Raw genomic sequence first — 20980 nt, forward strand, 5'->3', positions numbered from 1 at the left:
GAAAAGCCAAGAGCCGCCAAGAGCAGGGAGATGTCCTAAGTTCAGAGGGAGATATCTCGCCCATGTGAAGCCATGAGGCTCAAGCTTGTGTCTGTTGCACTGGCTACTTTTAGAAAAGTAAGAAATTATGTAACATCCACAAACCTCATCTAGCCACTTAAGAAGAAGCCCAGAATAAGAAATAAAAGCACCACTAGTAGACCTGGTGCTGACATTCTTTCAAGTTAGCAGTAACACTGCAAGCCTCCCAAAGGTAACCTAGGCCCTGCGTGCCATTTCCAGGTACCTCCCCAGTGGCAGGAAGGAAACACCTGTTCCTTAGATGCCGTAGCCTCACTTAAAAGGCCTAAATTCAGGAGCAATGTCCAAGTTTTTAAGGCAAAAAGAAACAAGGTAATTGTTACTAAAAAATTAACAGAAAGGTCTAAATACCAGATAATCCTCCCTCTAACTTGTGATCTTCAGAAAAACTGTTCTAAAACAGAGGCCCATGGGTCACATCTGGCCTGCTGTTTTTCTAAATAAAGTTTTTTGGAACACACCCATGCTCATTCATTTGCATACTATGGCTTTCCCTACACCAACAGAGATGACTGAATAGTTGCAATAGACACTGTATGGTCAGCATTTAATCAACACCTAAAGTAATACCAGTACTGCACCAGACACTGTGCAAGCCCACTATATAGCTCCTCAATCTGGTTAGATGGGAAAATGAGACATACACATTTTAAAAGATAAGTAATAAAACAGTGAAGAGATACAAGAGTGACACAGAAAGTACCATCAAGTTCAGAGAAGTTGTAATCACTGTGGGCCTGGACTGTCAGGAAAGACTTCTTTACAAGGCAGAATTTAAGAACAGTTAAGAGTGAGATGTGGATAGCTAAGAGAGAGAGTAGAGGAAGGAAATGACAGGGAAGTTCTTTAAGGAACCTTAGAGGAATATGTTTATGAGGCTAAACAACCAAGGAGCATGCTCATGCAGAATCAGTAGTAGTTAATCTGTTTAGGGAATAGATTACAGCAATTATTTCACTCAAAGTAAGGAGTTAACCTCTTGATCCTATGCAACAGAGTCCTTAATGGAGATTTTTCTTTTTTAAATTCAGATTTTCCTAAGTAATCTTCCTTTTAAATTTAAAAAGCTAAAATTTAGAGTTGATTCAAAGTCCCTCTGAATAAACCAAAAGATCTAACCAGAACTTTTCCAAAAGGAGACAAGCTTCCTTGCAAAAAAGCTAAAAAATTATTTTTCTTTTAGGAAATCCCCACAAATAGGTAGGGAATTAATGCTTTCTTCTCCATTATTTTCTTTTTTCCCAAATTCTTTACAGTGACATATAATTCTTTTCAATTAGGGGGAAAAAACGTAGGTACAAGTAAGGTACATATCCTACATTACATGATATTTAAGGACTTTGTCTCAGAAGATGGGAAAAATCAGTTACAAACTGTCAAGATAATCTTTTGGACTACTATAAATTTGCCCATAATTTCAAACTGCTTACTTCAATGTCTTCATTCTCTCTTAGGAAAAAATCATTTTAAGGTTGAGGGCTTAAGTTGCCTTTAGCTTAAGTGGAGATGAGAATTATGAAAGGCAAAAGTATGTTTTTTTGAATGGAAAGGAAAGGGGTCAATTGTATCTAAAAACTATCAGATCTCAGAAGCAAAGCCAAAAAGGCTTTAAAATGAATATCACCTGTTAAAAATTCCTAGTAAACATTACGTAAGCACATCTCTCCTATCATTCATACTAACACACTCTTTAACTGAACAAGTAATGGAAAGTTACTGTTCAAAGAACAATGAAAACAGCTCCTACAATATAAAAAAGTAACATTTATGAATATTTCGTTATGATCTTGTTAACAGGCCAGTAGATGGACATAGCTTACCTTGGTACAAAAAGATTTTGTAGGTGTTTTAGTATACTTTGAACATATAGATTAGGCTCTTTAATAACTGGCAATGGAATAGAATCTTTCGGCAACACTAAGGCCATAATCCAGTCTGTATATACATCAACACAATATTTTACAGTCTCTCCATCCAATGGAAGAGTCAGTCCATAGCAAATTACTTCCATGGTCCATTTTACCTAAATAAAAGAAAATATACATACAGAATTATCACACACTCCTGTCTATATCTCAGTAGGTTGATTTAAAATCTTAACCTCTTTTATTGCCAAAAACTCTCAACTGACAGCATATTCATCTCAACACATATATCAGATTTATTCCAGAAAATGCACTTTCCATGTATTAAGATATACTGGGACAACATTTCCTAAGCAAAGATTTAAGAAAAAAATTAATTACTTATTTCTAAAAGGCCTATGTTGGCTTTTACCCTTTATACATTATTACTGTTTGCTCTGTGAAACAAAAAGCAAACGTAGGTCATCTTGATTTTCCAGAAATTGGAGGTATAGAAACAGGAAAATTTAGGTATTTTTCTCCATTAATCTGCATATGTATCATTTAGAAAATCATATACATAAATTCAATCACATTCCATTTTCAGATTATGCAGTGTTCACAAACAGAAAGGAAGATGAACTGCTCAACTCTTACTTTTTGACTATTTTCTCTGCCAAAGAAAATAGTATTTAAAATGGAAAGGTAAGAACATATACAGTTGAGGTGTTTTAGTATACTTTGGGTAAGATCTTAACAAGGCATTTGGCTGCTCTAAATGAGTTCTAGCCTCTTGACCCGTCTGAAGCATATCCAAGAGACTGAGAGAACTTGCCTAAGAGACTACTGAACCACTGCCTGTAGTCATGAATGAATAAGGTGTGATGAGAAAGGAAAACAGCCCAATTTGCAAAAGAGATGAAACTAAATTCCAGATACTGTAGATTAGAAAGTTTAAGTGAATTCTAGACAGAACTTTGAGACAAATTACTAAGCAGATCATCAGTGAGCACTCATAAAAGGGAAACATGACTGCTAGGAACCAGCCTACTCAAAAAGAATAAGTCATGCTACAAAAACCACACAAAGACACAAAAAAAGAAAATAACAGAACAATATCTCTGATAAACATACATTCAAAAATCTTCAACAAAATATTAGCAAACCAAATTAAAAAATACATTAAAAGAATCATACACCACAATTAAGTGGGATTTATTCCAGGGATGCAAGGATGGTTAAACATCCACAAATCAATGTCATACACTACAGTAACAAAACGAATGATAAAAATCATATGATCAATTGATGCAGAAAAAGCATTTAATAAAATGCAGCTGCCATTTATGATTAAAAACTCCCAACAAAGTGGGTATAGATGGAATATACCTCAACATAACAAAGGCCATATATAACACATACATAGCTAACATCATATTTAATGGTAAAAAGCTAAAAGCTTTTCCTCTAAGATCAGGAACAAGACAAGGATACCCAGTCTCATCACTTTTATTCAACACAGTATTAGAAGTCCTGGACACAGCAATTAGGCGAGAATAAGAAATAAAAGGCATCTAAATTGGAAAAGAAGTAAAACTATCACTATTTGTAGATTATTTGATACTATATACGTAGAAAACCCTAAAAAATACTCCACCAAGACTATTAGAACTAATAAATGAATTCAGTTGTTACAGGATACAAAATCAACATACAGAAATTGGTACCATTTCTACACACTAATAAACGAGCTATCAGAAAAATTAAGAAAACAATCCCATTCACAACTGCATCAAAAAGGATAAAAACAAAAGTCTAACCAAGGAGGTGAAAGACCTGTACTCTGAAAACTATATTACACTGATAAAAGAAACTTAAGACAGATTTCTTCACACAAACAAATGGTAAAATACACCATGCTCATGGATTGGAAGAAATAATACTATTACAATGTCTATACTACCCAAAGCAATCTACAGATTCAGGGCAATATCCTGAAAACACCAAAGGCATTTTTCACAGAACAAGAAAAATAATCCTAAAATTTGGTGGAACCACAAGATCCTGAATAGCCAAAGCAATCTTGAGAAAGAAGAACTAAGCTGGAGCATCACAGCCCTGATTTCAAACTACATGGCAATCTATAGTGATTAAAATGGTATGATTTGGCATGAAAACACACATAGATCAATGGGATAGAATAGAGAACCCAGGAATAAACCCAAGAATATATGGTCAATTAATCTATGATAAGAGAGGCAAGAATATACAATGGGGAAAAGGCAGTCCCTTCAATAAATGGTGTTGGGAAAACTGGACAGCTACATGCAGAAAAATGAGAATGGACCACTATATTATACTATATACACAAATAAATTCAAAATGGATTAAGGATGTGAATTTAAGACCTGAAACTACAAATCTCCTAGAAGACAACATAGGAGTAAGTTCTCTGACACCAGTCTTAGCAATTATTTTTTGGCCTAGTCTCCTCAAGCAAGGGTAACAAAAGCTAAAATAAACAAGTGGGACTACACCAAACTAAAAAAGCACAGAGGAGATCAACAAAATGAAAAGGCAACTTACTGAATGGTAGAGGATATCTGCAGATCATACATTTGATAACGGGCTAATATCCAAAAAAACATAAAGAATTTATACAACTTAATATCAAAAAACCAAATGCCTGATTAAAAAATGGGCACAGGTCTTGAATAGACATTATTTCAAAGACATACAGATAGCCAACAGGTACATTAAAAGACGCTCAATGTCATAATCATCAGGGAAATGCAATCAAAACCACAATAAGATCACCATAAGACAAAAAATTGGCTATTATCAAAAAGACAAAAAAAACAAGTGTCAGAAGGATGTGAAGATAAGGAGACCCTCTTACACTGTTGGTGGGAATGTAAACTGGTACAGCCACTATAGAAACCAGTATGGAGGTTCCTCAAAAAATTAAAAATAGAACCACCATATGATCCAGCAATTCCAACTTCTGGGTATTTATCTGAAGAAAACAGAAACACCAATTCAAAGAAATATATGCACCCCTATATTCACTACAGCATTATTTACAATCGCCAAGATATGGAAGAAACCTAAGTGTGTATCAATAGATGAATGGGTAGAAAAGATGTAAATATATATCGTGGAATATTACTGAGTCATAAAAAGGAATAAAACTTTGCCATTTGTGACAACATGGATGGACCAAAGGGTATTAGGCTAAGTAAAATAAATTAGAGAAATACAAATATCATATGATTTCACTTACATCTGGAATCTATAAAAACAAACAGATAAACAAAACAAAACAAACAGATTCATAGATACAGGAAACAAACTACTGGTTACCAGTGGGGTAGGTGTTGAGGAGTGGACAGTGAAATAGGTGAAGGGAATTAAGAACTACATACTCCAAGTTATAAAATAATAAGTCATGAAGATAATGAACAGCATAGAGAATATAGTCAATAATACTGTAATAACTTTGTATGGTGACAGATGGTGACTAGACATCATAGGGATATATTTGTAATGTATAAAAAATCAAATCACTATGACTTACACCTGAAACTAACAGGATATTATATGTTAGTTATACTTCAATCAAAAAAAAAGAACAAGTCATGCCAGATAAGCTTCATTCTTTACTAGTAAGGTAACTATAAAGGCGGCTGACAATTCTATAATCCTGGCATTTTTACAAAGCACTTTCACAAGTATTACCTAACCATCAAAATAACGCTCTATGAGAGGGTAAACTATCCTCACGTTTATAGTAAGAAAACTGAAGCTTAGCAAGTTAGGCAATTTGGCCCACCTCACTGGTTTGGAAATGGATGGTGGAGCTGAAAACTGGAACCCTAGACTTCCCACTAGAAATCTGAAGCTATCTTTACCATACCTTTAAGAGCCTTCTCTAGCAAAGGGGATCTGGGATTTAGCAAGAAATTTGGTCAGATATAGAATGTCCTTGTGAATAAGATGACATACAGCCCAGAGGACGACAGATTTGCTGGATTTACAACAAGTGGAAACACCCGATGAGAGAATAACAGTGGATTAATGTACCAAGATAATTTTGGAAGAAGGTGCCCAGGGTGATGACAAAAGCTCTGCTACGATTTTAACTTGGAAAAAAAGAGGAAAACAAATTATATGCTGACCATTTCTAGACATCACAAAGCTAAGAAGGAAAGCTAACTTGATATAAATTTAGGATTCAAAAAAGAATTCTACAGCTTAAAACTAAAGCTGAAGATAAATACATGTATTGAAATTTTTAAGCTCAAAAACAACTCCAAAAACTAAGAATAGAAAATATGTAATGGCAACAGCACAATATAATGTAATATAGTATCATATTAATATATACACCACAGCAATAAATGTTAAAGAAGACTATGACAACACAGTGAAGCTATGACAAATTTTGGAGGGTGACAGGGATTTAGCCATGCAAGAGATAGGATTATAAAATGTTACAAGTCCCTAATCATCAGATGAAAGACAGAAGAAAGTATCTTTGGTGATATCTTCACACACTAGTTTAATTATGTATTTCTAGAAGACACTGGACTCAAGGACTACTCTCTCATATCCTGTTAGGAGTGGGAAAGGAGAATAAACAAGGGCTGTACCAGAACATGTCTATCTACTCACATGCCATCTCTTCCCAGGAGAAGGCAGTAAGAAATTATAGACACACCAAGAGAAGGTGCCAGGGCAAGTACTGGTCCTCAGTGATGTCTCAGACAGGGTACTCTGAAGAAAGAAAAACGCTCCACAAACCAAGGGGCTTTACCTTTCAGCAACACATGGTCTACAGAGAGTAAAAAAACTGCCTCTAAATCTATAAGGTTTATAGTCTTACACCTAGACTAGTTTAGCTTCATATCTAGACTAAGTCTAATCTCTCCTTCATGAAAAATCAAAAAGTAAGGGGAAAAAAGGAGGCCTGAGAAATAGGTTAAGGCCTGAAGGTTATATGAACTTCCTCAAGCATAGCAAACAAAGTTCTAATCCTGTATTTTAGTCAGACCTCCCAATAGCAAGGCTCTGTATCACTTCATTCTCAGAGCCCCTTCGTGATTCCCCATTGACACCCTCCAGCCCAGTACCCTGAGTCCCAGAACAGGAACAAGCTCCCCAAGAATACTTTATCTTTATGATATACAGTCTTATAAAGGTTTCACATGAGCAACATTGTGGTTTCAACATTCACCCATACTATCAAGTCCCCCCCACCCCATTGCAATCACTGTCCATCAGTGTAGTAAGATGCTACAGTCATTACTTGTCTTCTCTGTTCTGCAGCACTCTTAACTCTGGAAGTCAGCTAAGAGTAGGCAGGGATGGAGACACAGGAGAACTTCAAGTTCAGCACGTATGTGTAGCCTGAAAACTTAACTCAAGATAGGCTTTTAGTCAGAGGCCATCTAGAGATAGCAAGGAACACCTTCCAAACATACTCTGAGTAGAAATCTGAAGACTAAGCCTAGAGCTTAGAGGGAAAGGCCTCACACTCAAGTCTGTCTCGACACACAGCTCAAATGAAGAATTAGGTCTGGCTAGTAGGAAGTCCCAGCAGCATAATGGTACAACTGTTTACTTATAACCTCCCACAAACTCCGGGCCCCAACCCTCAACCCAAATAAGGCCTAAATTGAGAAGTCACACTACACTGGGCAGAAATCCATCAAAAAGCCATAATTAAGTAAATTCTTCAGTAACAAAATTGTATTTATCATATAGTAGAATAAAAAGAAATACTTACTTCTTTGTCAGTTTTTAACAAACACTCACTACCAGTCACTGAAGGGGTACCTAAAGCCAGCCCAAGAGGATGGACCACTGCATTTGCCACCTCTCGCCCAACACTCTCTGGATAGCTATGCAGCACACTGGTGTGGCCCTGATCATTCTGAATCACCAAATGCAGTGACCTCCACTCAGAGTACATCATGCCACTAAAGGACTATCCAAATGGCACCTGAAAAGATAAAAGAGAAATTACTGTCAAATTACACTGTTGCAAATTAATAAAAATGAGTAAAACACATATACACGTATTTACCCTATATGGCAAGATAAAGAACTTGCAAACATGCTGTCAACAAGACTGAGAAAAAAAACACATATAAATGTTTTGAGAATGTCCAAACATAGCTTCATGGTGACATCAGGTAGAAAGGCAGACTCGGGGAAGCAGCTATCTGAGCAACTCCCCAAAAAGAGCCCTCAGAAGCCTGAGGTGGAGCTGGAACAGACAGCCATTGTGCAGTCTGTTAAAATGACAAAATGATCAGATTTGATACACTCACAGCATAAGAGAATCTTTCTCATTCTATACTCTAGGACAGAAAAAGAAAGAATGGAGTACTCTAAGTTAAAGAAAGGGAGACAAAGGAAAGAATATAATCTAAGATCTAGATTTTTCCATCAACAATTTCTGAGCACCTATTACATGCTAGAAACATACCCCTGCAATTTCCCACCAGTGTCCTCAAATCAGACATAAAATTCTCTGAGAATATTTCATTCCCTCAGCAGTGGCATACAAACTTCCAATAACAGAAAACCTGGCAGTCACCATGTTTACCAGAAAACGTGTTAACAGCTGCCACCTACTGACAATTTACTACAAGCTACTCATGCAAGCATCAAAATTCTATGAATATTAAGTAACGTTATCTCTATTTCACAGATGAAAAAACTGAGGCATAGAAAGGTTTGCTTCTTACCTGAGGCTTCAGAGCTATAATGTGGTACAGCTAGGTTTGAACCCACATCTTTGGGGCTCCGGGGACAATGTTTTTCACCATGGCATGTACTGCCTCCCTCTTTCCTATACATTCTCCATGGTATGTACTGCTTCTCCCAATGTTGTATATTCTTCATGAAATGCTATCTAAGTCTACCAAACAAGAAATTGTAGCCACAGAAAATGTATGTATGAATGCAATGTAAGTATGACAATCATAAATGCCATACTCATAAAGAGAATTGAGGATGGTTTTTTACTTTTTTACTTGTTTTCTACTTGGTGTGAAATGTTTGCCCAGCCAGCAGAGTTTAAGCAAAATACATAGATGTACTTAATCTTAAAAAAGTTCTATCCCTTAAGCTAATTTTTCTTCAAACTGGGAAGAGACTAACATTGTTTAACTTTATATTAGAAAACCTATTCCAGCTCAACAAACATCAGCGTTTTTCAAGAGGGTTTTAGCATTTGAGAATCCTAGCGGGCCTACAGAATGAAGATCAAACTCCTAAGCATGAAAGTCAAAGTCATTCACGGACTGGTCCCAAACTACCTTTCTCTCTCTTTCCCATGCAGGGGAACCTACCACCTTCCTTCCCACTTCTGCACACACACCCTCAATCCTACCCAATCTTCTCAGCTTCTTTTAGAATCTAATGGACTCTGGGCCCAGGTACCTTTCAGTGCCCCTATGAGGTCTATGTCCTCCTCCTCTGGATCAAGAGGCCCTGAAAATGGGAAGGCAATAGGGATGGACCAGAATCTAACAAGGAACTTACAATTTGAAGGAAGGGTGGATGCGACTATTTAAACTGTCTCTGTTTCTTCAGGATTTATAAGGAATTTCCCCAAGGATACCTTGGTGCCCCCCTACCCCTGCAAAATAAGCACTCTAAAAAACAGAAGGGGAAAAGGGGAAGCTCTGATAGGGAGCCACCCCCATGAGATGACATCTTATTCCTACCCCACGCATTTTTTTCTCACTTTCTTTTATTAACACACATATATACATATAGTGCATATATATATACACACATACATACACTATATATATTACATAACTTCCTAAGATATCATACTTTAGGGGTTTTTTGTTCTAGTGTGCTTTCTTATCTTTTTCACTTTTTGTTTGGCTTCATTCCATCTCCTTAGACAAGATAACCCATATCAACAACCTAACATTTCCTCTCATATTTGTTCCACACTATTTAAAATAATTTACATACTTGCATGAAAAGAGAGAGTATACTTTTCTATATATTGCTTTTTTCTCATTCAGCATTACCTCATGAATATCCTTCTAACTAATAACAGATTCTTTTTAATGGCTGTAAAATATTCCACGGTATGGTTGTAATATAATAACCACATTGTGGTTATTCAACAAGTCTCATGTTATGCATTTATTTCATTTCCCATTTTTTTGTCACCAGGAAATAACACAAAAAACCATGCTTGTTCATATACTCTTAAGCAGCGGCCTTTTAATTTCTACAGAACAAGCCCCCAAGGAGTGAAACTTTTGGGCTGAAGGGTACATATATTTCTAATGTTAATAATTAATGTCTTGCCATACTGCTTCCCAAAAAAGCTATAATAACTCACGTTTACATTAGGAATGGATGAGAGCCCTTCCCTCCTCTCATTCCCCATCTCCTGCCAGGAATGAGCTTGCTTCCTTTCTCTTTCTTTCTTTGCTAATTTGAAAGGTATGGAGTGAAATTTCATTGTTCTAGCCAAATATTTACCTTTATTTTATAGCTTCTAGTTTTTAGTCTGCTTAGGTGGTTTCTCCCTCCATCCCCTTCTATCAGCATTTTTCAAACTGTGGGTCATGGAATACATGTAATGGGCAATACTCATGTTTTTAATTATATGAAATAGGATATACAATAGAAGCAGCACACATAGTAAAGGTAAGCAATGTCCTAAGGCATCCAACAGCATAGGAGGATATATTCATACATGACTCCTCTGACAAGGGGTTAACATACAAAATATACATAGAACTCACACACCTCAACACCCAAAAAACAAATAACCTGATTAAAAAATGGGAGGAGGACCTGAACAGACACTTCTCCAAAAAAGAAATACAAATGACCAACAAGCACAGGAAAAGATGCTCCACATCACTAATCACCAGAAAAATGCAAATTAAAACCACAATGAGGTATCACCTCACACTAGTTGGAAAGGCCATTATCCAAAAGCCAAGAAACAACAAATGCTGGTGAGGATGTGGAGAAATAGGAATCCTCCTACACTGTTGGTGGGAATGTAAATTGGTGCAACTGCTGTGGAAAGCAATATGAAGGTTCCTCAAAAAACTAAAAATAGTAATACCATTTGATCCAGCAATTTCACTCCTAGGAATTTACCCAAAGAAAACAAAATCCCTGATTTGAGAAGATATATGTACCCCTATGTTTAATTGTCACACTATTTGCAATAGTCAAGATATGGAAGCAACCTAAGTGTCCATCAATAGATGAATGGATAAAGAAGACGTGGTACATAAACACAATGGAACATTATTCATCCATAAAAAGAAAAGAAATCCTTCCATTTGCAACAACATGGATGGACCTAAAGGGTATTAATGCTCACTGAGATAAGCTAGGTGGAGAAAGACAAATACCATATGATTTCCCTTACTTGTAGAATATAAAAACAAAGCAAAACAGAAGGAACAAAATAGCAGTAGACACTGAGAAGTGACTAGGGGTTTCCAAGGTGAAGAGGTTGGGGGGGGGGTGATAAAGGGCACAATAATTCACAATCACAATGTAAGCTGATCACAGGGACTGTTGTACCACTATGATGTATGTTTGAAACCAACATAAGATTGTATATTAATGAAACTTTAATAAATAAATAAATAAATAAATAGGAAAAAAAGGTAAGCCATGTCCTGTGAAATTTGTTTCACTTTTTAAATAGGCACATGTTCCGGGTCACAATGTAAAATACATTATACGTCTAGGTCCAAAAGCTTGAAAACGTCACCTTAAACTGTGTATGTAGTCTCCTAGATTGCCACACAAAATAATTAACTGTTCACACTTGTTTTATGTTCATATGGAATTTACTTATATAGTAAAAAAGGTCCTATTTTATTTTCTTCTAGATGTCATGTGTAAGCAACACCTATGAAAAATACATTCTTTTCCACTGAATTGAATTATCAATTTTGATATATATTAAATTCTCATTAATAAAGGAATTTATTCATTAATGTGTTCAACTATTTGTCTACTCCTATGCCAATGTCATAATGACTTAAATTCAGAGGCTTTATATAATATTTTCTTATCTTGAAAGTCCCCTCCACCTCTATTATTCTTTTCAAAGTTTTATGGCTATTCTCAGACCAGTATATTATATATGCATTCTTTCATATAAAATTTAAGATTATTTATCCAGTGAAAGAAGAAAAAAAACCTTGCTAGAATTCTAATTGAAATTGCTTATCCAAGGAAAAAAAACCCAAGAAACAAAAGAGAAGGCAGTGGAAATCACAATCTTCAAATAATGTATTCCACTCTTTTCTCTCATATGTATATACCTATACTCTTTTCTCTCATGTGTACATACAATTATATATCTTAATAAAATTTTAAACATATTGAAAAAAAAAAAGAAATTGCTTATTCCATCTTCCCAGCCTTATCTTCTGCCACTTTCCTACTCCCCCATACCCCAAGCTATGGCCACAAAGAACTGGTGATCGTTCAAACCAACAAGTTTTCACACCCTACATTACTGCTCATGCTACCCCCACTGACTGAACTGCCTTTCCTCATCTTGATTCACCTAATGAAGTACTAATCCTTCAAGGCACAGCACAGATGTCCTCTCTTTGCTAAACATTTTGACTCCTCAAATCACCCCTCCTCCTCAGCTTTGAGTGCCTGTTACAACCTGTAAGTATTGAGCTTCACGCTAGCTTATATGTTAGCTGTATGTATAAAAGTATCTTCACCACACCTTTCTTGAGTGGAAACCTCACTTTCTGAATCTTTAGTAGTTCCTGGCACACAAAGATACTTAGCAAATGTTTCAGAATGTCAAGGTTTACCAATAGGAAAAAGAAAGATGTCAGAGGGTGGTCACTCTATTCCATTGAAATGTGTTCATAATTTTGCATGCCATATACAAATAAAAAATGAAAAATGTCCATTTATTTTAAACCAATTATTAGTTTTTTAAAAAAGTAGTTGGATGGCTTCCAAATAGTTAAGGAATATTTAATTATTATTTAGTATCCATTCCAGATTAACACATTTTTAGAGGGGAAAAAAAATGTTTTAAGGTTTAAAAAAAAAAGACAAGCTAGATTTCAAAATCCACTGCACACATAACAACCATCTAGGGTCCCAGGCCCTATTCCTTGAAACTGCAATTCTGTAGATGAGGGTTGCTGCCTGGGAATCTGCATTCTTTTTTTAAAGAAACAGCTACTATTCCTCTCAATTGTCAAGACAGGGGTATCATTCTTTAAAAAACGCTATGAAAGACCAATCAAAACAGGTTTAATATCTCTTGAATTCTTAAAAACTTTAAGAAAATGTTAAATGTAAGAAATTTAATTTTAATCCTTTAAATGTACTGTTTAAATGATTAAATGCAAGAAAATGAAATAAATTCTTTCAAGAAACATGTAAAGCAGAAAGGTACAGAAAGAGACAATGAAAAAGTTGAACTAAAATATTGAAATGTACACAATAGAAAAAACATGCTAAAATTTAATGAAATACACAGACAAAAGCACATTAAGACAAAGATGTGTTATAATTATAGGCAAATTAAATAAAACAATGAAGAGAAAATAAACACTGGAAACAAACGAAATAAAAAACCCCAAATTAAGCAACTAAGGTATCATTTTGTACCTACTGAACTAGCAAAACGTGATCAAAACTCAACTCCAATTAGGAGACAAGGCCAATAGGACACCTTCAAGGATTTGGGACAATGGTTTTCCATAGAAAAGAAGTGCCCCCTACAGGGGTATTTTGGAAATAGTAAGTGAACTTTTGGTTAGCACATGATTAGGGCATGCTATTGGTGTTTTTGGGCAGCGGCAGAAAATCTAGACATTCTGAAGTGCAGGAGATAGTCTTGCGCAGTACAAAATTATGATACTTTTCACACGACTGTCAAACATCCGCCTAAGCCTAAAAACTGAACTCCATTTTACATATAAATACAAAATATTTTGTGCTATTTTAAAGTACACTGAAATTCCTGGTAATACAGTTAATCTTGTAAACTGAGGAGAGACTGAATCTTTCTATGTTTAGAACCTTGCCATATCAATAACTGTTCACCATTTCAGAAAAAATCACATCACAAAAGGGCATGCCACTTGTGGTATTTGAGTTGCTAATACCACACAATGCTTCAGGAACACAATCACAAGAACTACATATGTATGTATTTAGTCCTTCTTTCAAAATGTCAAATATATGAGAAAAGACAGTCTTTTCAATAAATGGTGCTGGGAAAATTAGATAGTCATATGTAAAATAATGAAACCTGGCCCCATCCTACACACCTCACAAAAATTAACTGGAAATGTATTAAAAATTCAAATTAAGATCTGAAAACATGAAATTCCTAAAAGAAAACATAGAAAAAAGCTCTTTGACACGGGTCTTGGTAATAATTTTTTGGAAATAAGACCTAAAGCACAAGCAACGAAACAACAAACAAGTACATCAAACTAAAAACATACACAGCAGAAGAAACCATCAACAAAGTGAAAAGACAACCTACAGAATAGAAAAAAGTAATTTGCAAACCATATATCTGATGAGGAGTTAATATCTGAAATGTATAAAGAACTCATACAACTCAATAGCAAACAATCCCATTAAAAAAGAAGCAAAGGACCTGAATAGACATTTTTCCAAAGAAGGTATACTAATGGCCAACAGATATATGGAAAGATGCTCAATATCACTGGTCATTAGGGAAATGCAAATCAAAACCATAATGAGATATCAACTCATGCCTGTTAGAATGACCATTAAAAAAACAAAAACAAAGAACAAATGCTGGCATGGATGTGGAGAAAAGGGAAACCTTGTACACTGTTGGTGGGAATGTAATTGGTACAACCACTATGGAAAACACTATGGTGGTTCCTGAGAAAATTAAAAATATAACTACCATGATCCAGCAATTCCATTTCTGGGAAAACATACAAAGGAAACCAAAACTCTTAACAAAAAAAGATACCTGCACCCCCATGTTTAAATAGCAGCATTAAATACAATAGCCAGGATATGGAAACAACTTAAGTGCCCATAAGTTGATGAGTGGATAAAGAAGTTATAGTACACACACACACACACACACACACATAATGGAGTATTATTCAGCCATTAAAAAAACAAAAAAAAAAGAATCCTACCATTTGCAACAACATGGATGGACTCTGAAGGCATTATGCTAAATAAAGTAAGTCAGCCAGAAAGCCAAACATCTCACTTAGGTGAAATCTTCAAAAAAAAAAAAAAAAAAAAACCCACCAAACAGAGAAAGAGATCAGATTTATGGGTACCAAAGGTGGGGTAGGGAAAGGAAGAGTTGGAGGAAGGTGGTCAAAAGGTAGAAATTAGCAGTTGTAAGATAAATTAAGTAATAGGATATAATGTACAACATGACAGCCATAGTTAACACTGCTATGTGATAATCAGGAGAGTTGACAGTACACCGTAAAAGTTCTCATCACAAGGAGAAATAATTTTTTCTTTTCACTGTATCTAGATGAGATGATGGATGTTAACTAAAGCTACCGTAGTAGTCATTTCATAATACATGTTATGTCAAAACATCATGTTGGATATCTTAAATTTATACAGTGATGTGTATCAATTATTTCTCAATAGAATTGGAAAAAAATTTCAATGTAAAGAAAACTACCATATTACTGTCTTACTTCTCAACTTAGGGTAGACATAAGCATCACACTACTTTGTTATGTCCTCTAGTATAGCTATTCCTAAGCATTTTTATTGAAGTGCTAATTTTACTGGAAGGATAGTAATTTTTTATTTGTTATCATTAAAGAGTTTCATGGACTTTTAAAAATGTCTGTGTTGGTAGATTATATATTATCTGCTAACTTCAGGATAACAAAGTGGTCATAGCAAATACTAGATCTGAGAAGGTTGAAAACCCCCAGTCTAGGAACCAAACACATAATATACATAGTGAAGAGGGGAGGGGAGGGGCTGTGGCAAACTAGAGAATACAGGCTCTCTTTAAAGGGCATAGCCATTGCTCGGCCCTAGCTATTACCTTAACGGAATATAAAGCCAGTGTTGCCAGATAATCCAATTTTCAAGAGACACAGAAAATTCAGACATTTTTATGAAGTCTCCTACTCAAAATGTTGGCACCTAATTCAAATGAAAACACACACTCACAATAGGCACCAAATAACTCATCTGTGGATCAGTTTATGCCTCTAGTCAAAGACAAAGGTATATGCTAGTTTTGGAAACTGAATCAGCACAATACTTGTGGAAGCTGAGGGAAATGTACACTACAGATGAGCTATCACTATCCTGGAAGTCACTCCAGCTCACCTCAGCTCCAGAGACTGGGCTTATAACAACCCAGCTGTGGAAGTCTCATAACTTCATTTTGTTTCATTTTTGTTGCTTTTAGTGGGGAAAAAAGATGAAGACGGAGTGTAGGGTGACAGACTTAGCAGGGTGAGTTCTAGCAGGCCCAGTTTTGTCAGTGACCAGCCCCCTCTTCAGCACACAGACATAATAACCCCCTCTTGCTGTTGTAGCTCAGGCTATCCAAAGCAGCAATCCAAAGATCTCAGAAAACATCATTACTTTCAGGAAGTGTAAGTTCAGAGGACAAAAGGGTATTATTTGAAAGGATAATAGGGGAAGATCGAGGAAGACTACAATGTATGGAACATATGAACTAGGTGTTGAAGGAAGGGTACAATTTTAAGAGAGATAAGAAACTTAAGTGGATTAAGTGTGAGGGTAAGAAGTAGCAGGTAGAAGAGAAAAAAAATGTAAAAGGAAGGACTCTTGCTTTAAGTAGCAAAAGCAAAAGAAACTAAAAACCCAGAGTAGCAGAAAAGAAAGCTATTATGTAAAAGATGGTAAGATTTCAAATAGATTTTTAATTAATGTAGTAAAAACTGGGGACAGGGAATGAAAGTCTATCATAGAAATAATACAACAGGAAACTAAATTGCTATTAAAGAAATTTGATGGCAGTGTCCCAGACAGGCTGAAGAGACAACAGAACAGCAAACTCTAGTGTGGCTAATATATTGAGGAGGGGGACATTGGGAAGAATGGGGACAAGGCAGGGAGGGTTAGGAAACCGCAGTGAGCTATGAAGACATAAATGAAGTCAGATGATTAAGAGCTCCGACTGCTAGGTTAAGGATCCATGGGTCTTCTCCCCAGAGAGGCTCTGTTGGCTACCAACCGGAGCTCCTAGCCGAGAAGTCTCCACTTTGAATGCTCCAAAAGTAAATATGATAGGAGGGATGGGAGATGATGACAGTGCTCTCCTGCAGATCACTTAATTTCTCCCCAACTCTACATGTGCCCATTTTCTAGTTAATCTCTCTGGAAGTTTCTATTATCAGGTGACTGTGTGTTGGGTAACAGCTTATGGCTTGCAGGTACTACCACAGAGTAACATGAAGGTTGGGTCTAATTGACAAATTACCAAAATGAGCAACACAGTGGTCATGGTAGACACACTAAGACCACAGCCTAACATTAATTACATTAACTGATCCAACCAATATTTATTACCTTCCTTCTATACACCAAGCACAGAGAATATAATACTGAATAAACATTTTCCCTATTTCCAAGGAGTTTCAAGTCTCATTACAATTTTTTAAAACTTCATAAAGTAAACCCAGACATCAGTTACTTCATTAAACAAACATTTATTAAACACCTACTATGTGTCAGGTATTATCCTAGGTACGCTGATGTAAAGAGGGCAGACACAATGGCTACCTAAGAGGTCTCACAGCAAGGGACAAGAGAAATCCCAGACAACACCACAGTACAGTAGTATTCAATATACTTGATGTGATTCATTATGAAGGCAACACCATACAACAGAAAGACCACTGGAGATCCTGTTTGATGATAATGTACTTTTGTATAATTGATCACTTTCAAAGAGTCTTCACATGTTCCTTCATTTTATTCCAATAACAAGCCTAGAAAGTTAAGTAAGACAAATGTCACTAGCCACTACTTGAGGAAACAAAGTAAAGCTTTGACTTGATCAGCATCCCATCAAGTAACAGTAGCCAGGACAAGAAACTCCACCTCTTGCCTCGAAGTCCATTGCTCTTGCCTTTTGTTCTGACTCCATACCTCACCATATGACCTTGGAAAAGTCACTTGGCATTTCTTTGTCATAGTTTCCTCATCTGTAAAACAGGGAGAATACTCGCAGTACCTAGCAAAAGTGACTTGGGAGAAAGCAAATAAAGCAACACGAGTCAACATACTTTGAGATGTACCAATGCAAGGTACACATTATCAGGCATGCCTTGTTTTCATTAGGAAAAATAGGGCACAGGGTGCCAAAACATTGAGTAAATAAATGAACTGTGTAGATTTTAAGGTATATAGTATGTTCAAGGTCATCTACATAACTTTATGATGAAAAAAGGTAAAAGGACCATATAGTTCTTATTTCTGTTGTAGTCCTACTGACTCTACAAGGCAAATATCAATCAAGTTTGGCTAGAAAGGAATGTATTCACCTATGCACCAGATGCTGTTAGGGATCCTATCAAACACCGGAATTACAAGACAGACAGACAGGTTGTGCCTATGTTCCCCTCTAAGAGTGCAAACAGGTAGTTTTTGCTAGTCTATAAAAAAATATACATATGAATACCCTGCCTCCCACCCTACCCCCCAGCACCACGACTGTTCTCATCTTTTATGCCTCAGATCTGCTCTGTCTGGCACAGTAGCCATATCCACATGTAACTACTTAAATTTAGAGATTCAGTTCCTTATTATACTAGTTATATTTTAAGTGCTCAACAGTCACATGTGGCTAGTGGTTACTGTATTGGACAACACAGATATAGAACAATTCCATCACTGAGGAAAATTCCATTAGACAGATCTTAGGTACTATACTTTCATGATTATTACAACACTGATTAGACTACAGACTCCTTGAGGATAAGGCACTGTCCTCTTGGTATCCCTAGCTTATACAGCAAAGTACATGTCACACACCAAGCATTCACAATACATCTGAGTATCTCAAACCTAGCAAACTCTACTCTGTCACTTCCTCAACTCCAAAACACACACACATATAACAAAGATATCCTCTCACATGGGGGAATGGGGGCAGAAGGGGATACTGAGTCTTGAGGAAGGAGGCCTGCTTTCTAAAAGGCTTATGTGTGCTAGAAGCCAACCACATAGTCTTGGGTGAGTTACTTTCTTCACCTGTAAAATCTTGGAATTACACTACTTGTACCTTAATTCTAAAACTTCAAACATCTTGCACCCATGGAAGTCACGCATCCAATCTTTACACATGTCAGGGAACACACCTGCTAACACTGACAGTTATCTCAAATTAAATGGAATCCATTTCTAGGTCTCAGGCTATCATGATTAGAGTCGCTTTTGGTCTTTAACTGAGCTCATTGAATTCTTCACCTTTACTTTGGAGATCAACCACAGACTTAAACCTTAGGCTTAAAGACTGAGTTTCTTCCGTGTGCTGAGGCCAGAACTGATACTATGTCCATATCTGATCGACAAGTTTCTTGAGTATCTGAATTTCACATCAATTGTCTCATCAGTTTCTATGTTAGCCTTAACCTAAAATTTGGGAAAACAGTAAAGCCAAAGCAAGAAAATCTTCCTATAACAATCCTTATGCTGTAAATAATGTCACATATGAAATATATATTTTTTATTCAGTCCACATACTTTACCATAGTAACTACTATAAAAAAATCTTTACTGTTCAAAAAGCTCTTCATAATGACCTTCACACACATACTCAACACGTTTTTATAAGACTTACATGGTTCTAAACCCAGCCAAGAACAAATACTACCTGAATTATTGGCCTGCCTGCCTTTAAAACTTGTAAATATGTTGGGCAATAGTAGTTCAGGCACTCTGCAATATATATATATATACTAAGTTTATCTATTCCTCTGACATCAAGGTCTTAATATTCATTAAGTACTTCTTATGTCATCTCTCCTAGTAAACAGGATGAACTCTTACCAATAGCAATTCCATCTACTAGTATTTACCACATACCAACAAGGCAATAACATTTATTGGATAACAACTAAACATTATTTTGGACAGAAAGGTGGGAAACATATGCAAAGGCCTAAGGGCAATAAAAAATATTCCCACTACAGAACTGACTGTATCTCACTGTGGTAAAATCAGATATAAAAAAAAAAAAAAATCAACCTATGTTGAGTATACATAGTCCCAAATATTGCTCTGCCAGTAATAAGAATGCAATGCATTTGTTCAACTGCTGAATACATTACTGAACCTAACTAGGATATTTCTAAGCAAAAAGAACAAAACTCTACAGGCTCAGAACTACCAAACACCTTTTGCAAAAATGGAAATAGAGAAGGATCTGCTTACAGCTTAAAGCCTATGTAACAGGGACTCAAATATCCATTCACTGAAACCTTTTTGAGTCTCTCAAAGCACTGGGAGGAATATGGAGATGCAGAAAATGTGGTTCAAGTTGCTCATAATCTATTAGAAGAGAAAAAAATACAACACAGAAAAACAACTGGTGAATTCCACTATGATGATGCTAAAGAAGAGACAGGAATGACCCAAGGTGGTTGGGAGTCACAGAGGCATCTTGAAGGGAATGTTGGGGAGTTATACAGCTGAGACCAGAAGAAAAGGATATGTGCATGTGATTAAGAGACTGCCAAAGTGTGTGCACTTGGGTGGCGCGGGGATAAAGTATGGTGGATAGTCTAGGCAGAGGAACAGCATATGCAAAGAAGACCCAAAGGTTAGTCATTACATTCATGAACAATAATATATTCAGAAATTCTAAACTCAAGTTTTGTATGAGATGTAGATGCTTTAAGAGGTCCAGATGACTCAAAAATCCTGCAGAGAAAGTTACCTCTCATCTCCCAACACTTTCACAAGGTGTAATAGCCAGGGGGCCTAACGAAAATATCTTTGTGGGTCGAACTTGCATTTTTAACAATCTCCCA

At 36.1% G+C, this 20980-nt stretch overlaps 1 protein-coding gene across 7 annotated transcripts in view; it reads right to left on the bottom strand.

The window, feature by feature from the left end:
* The window catches only part of RALGAPB (Ral GTPase activating protein non-catalytic subunit beta), a 126735-nt gene that overhangs the window by 104622 nt on the left and 1133 nt on the right, over window positions 1–20980 (bottom strand). For 6 of the 7 annotated variants that reach the window (XM_073236612.1, XM_073236610.1, XM_073236614.1 and 3 more), the window contains exons 2-3: window positions 7714–7929; window positions 1902–2104 (exon numbers count right to left, since the gene is read on the bottom strand). In XM_073236612.1, coding sequence (XP_073092713.1) covers window positions 1902–2104; window positions 7714–7902 — 392 coding nt within the window. In that variant the 5' untranslated portion in view covers window positions 7903–7929. The remainder of the gene's footprint in view (window positions 1–1901; window positions 2105–7713; window positions 7930–20980) is intronic. The other variant, XM_073236615.1, reaches the window with a different exon arrangement.

The sequence above is a fragment of the Manis javanica genome, chromosome 5 (assembly GCF_040802235.1).
Source record: "Manis javanica isolate MJ-LG chromosome 5, MJ_LKY, whole genome shotgun sequence".
Classification (NCBI taxonomy): Eukaryota; Metazoa; Chordata; class Mammalia; order Pholidota; family Manidae; genus Manis; species Manis javanica.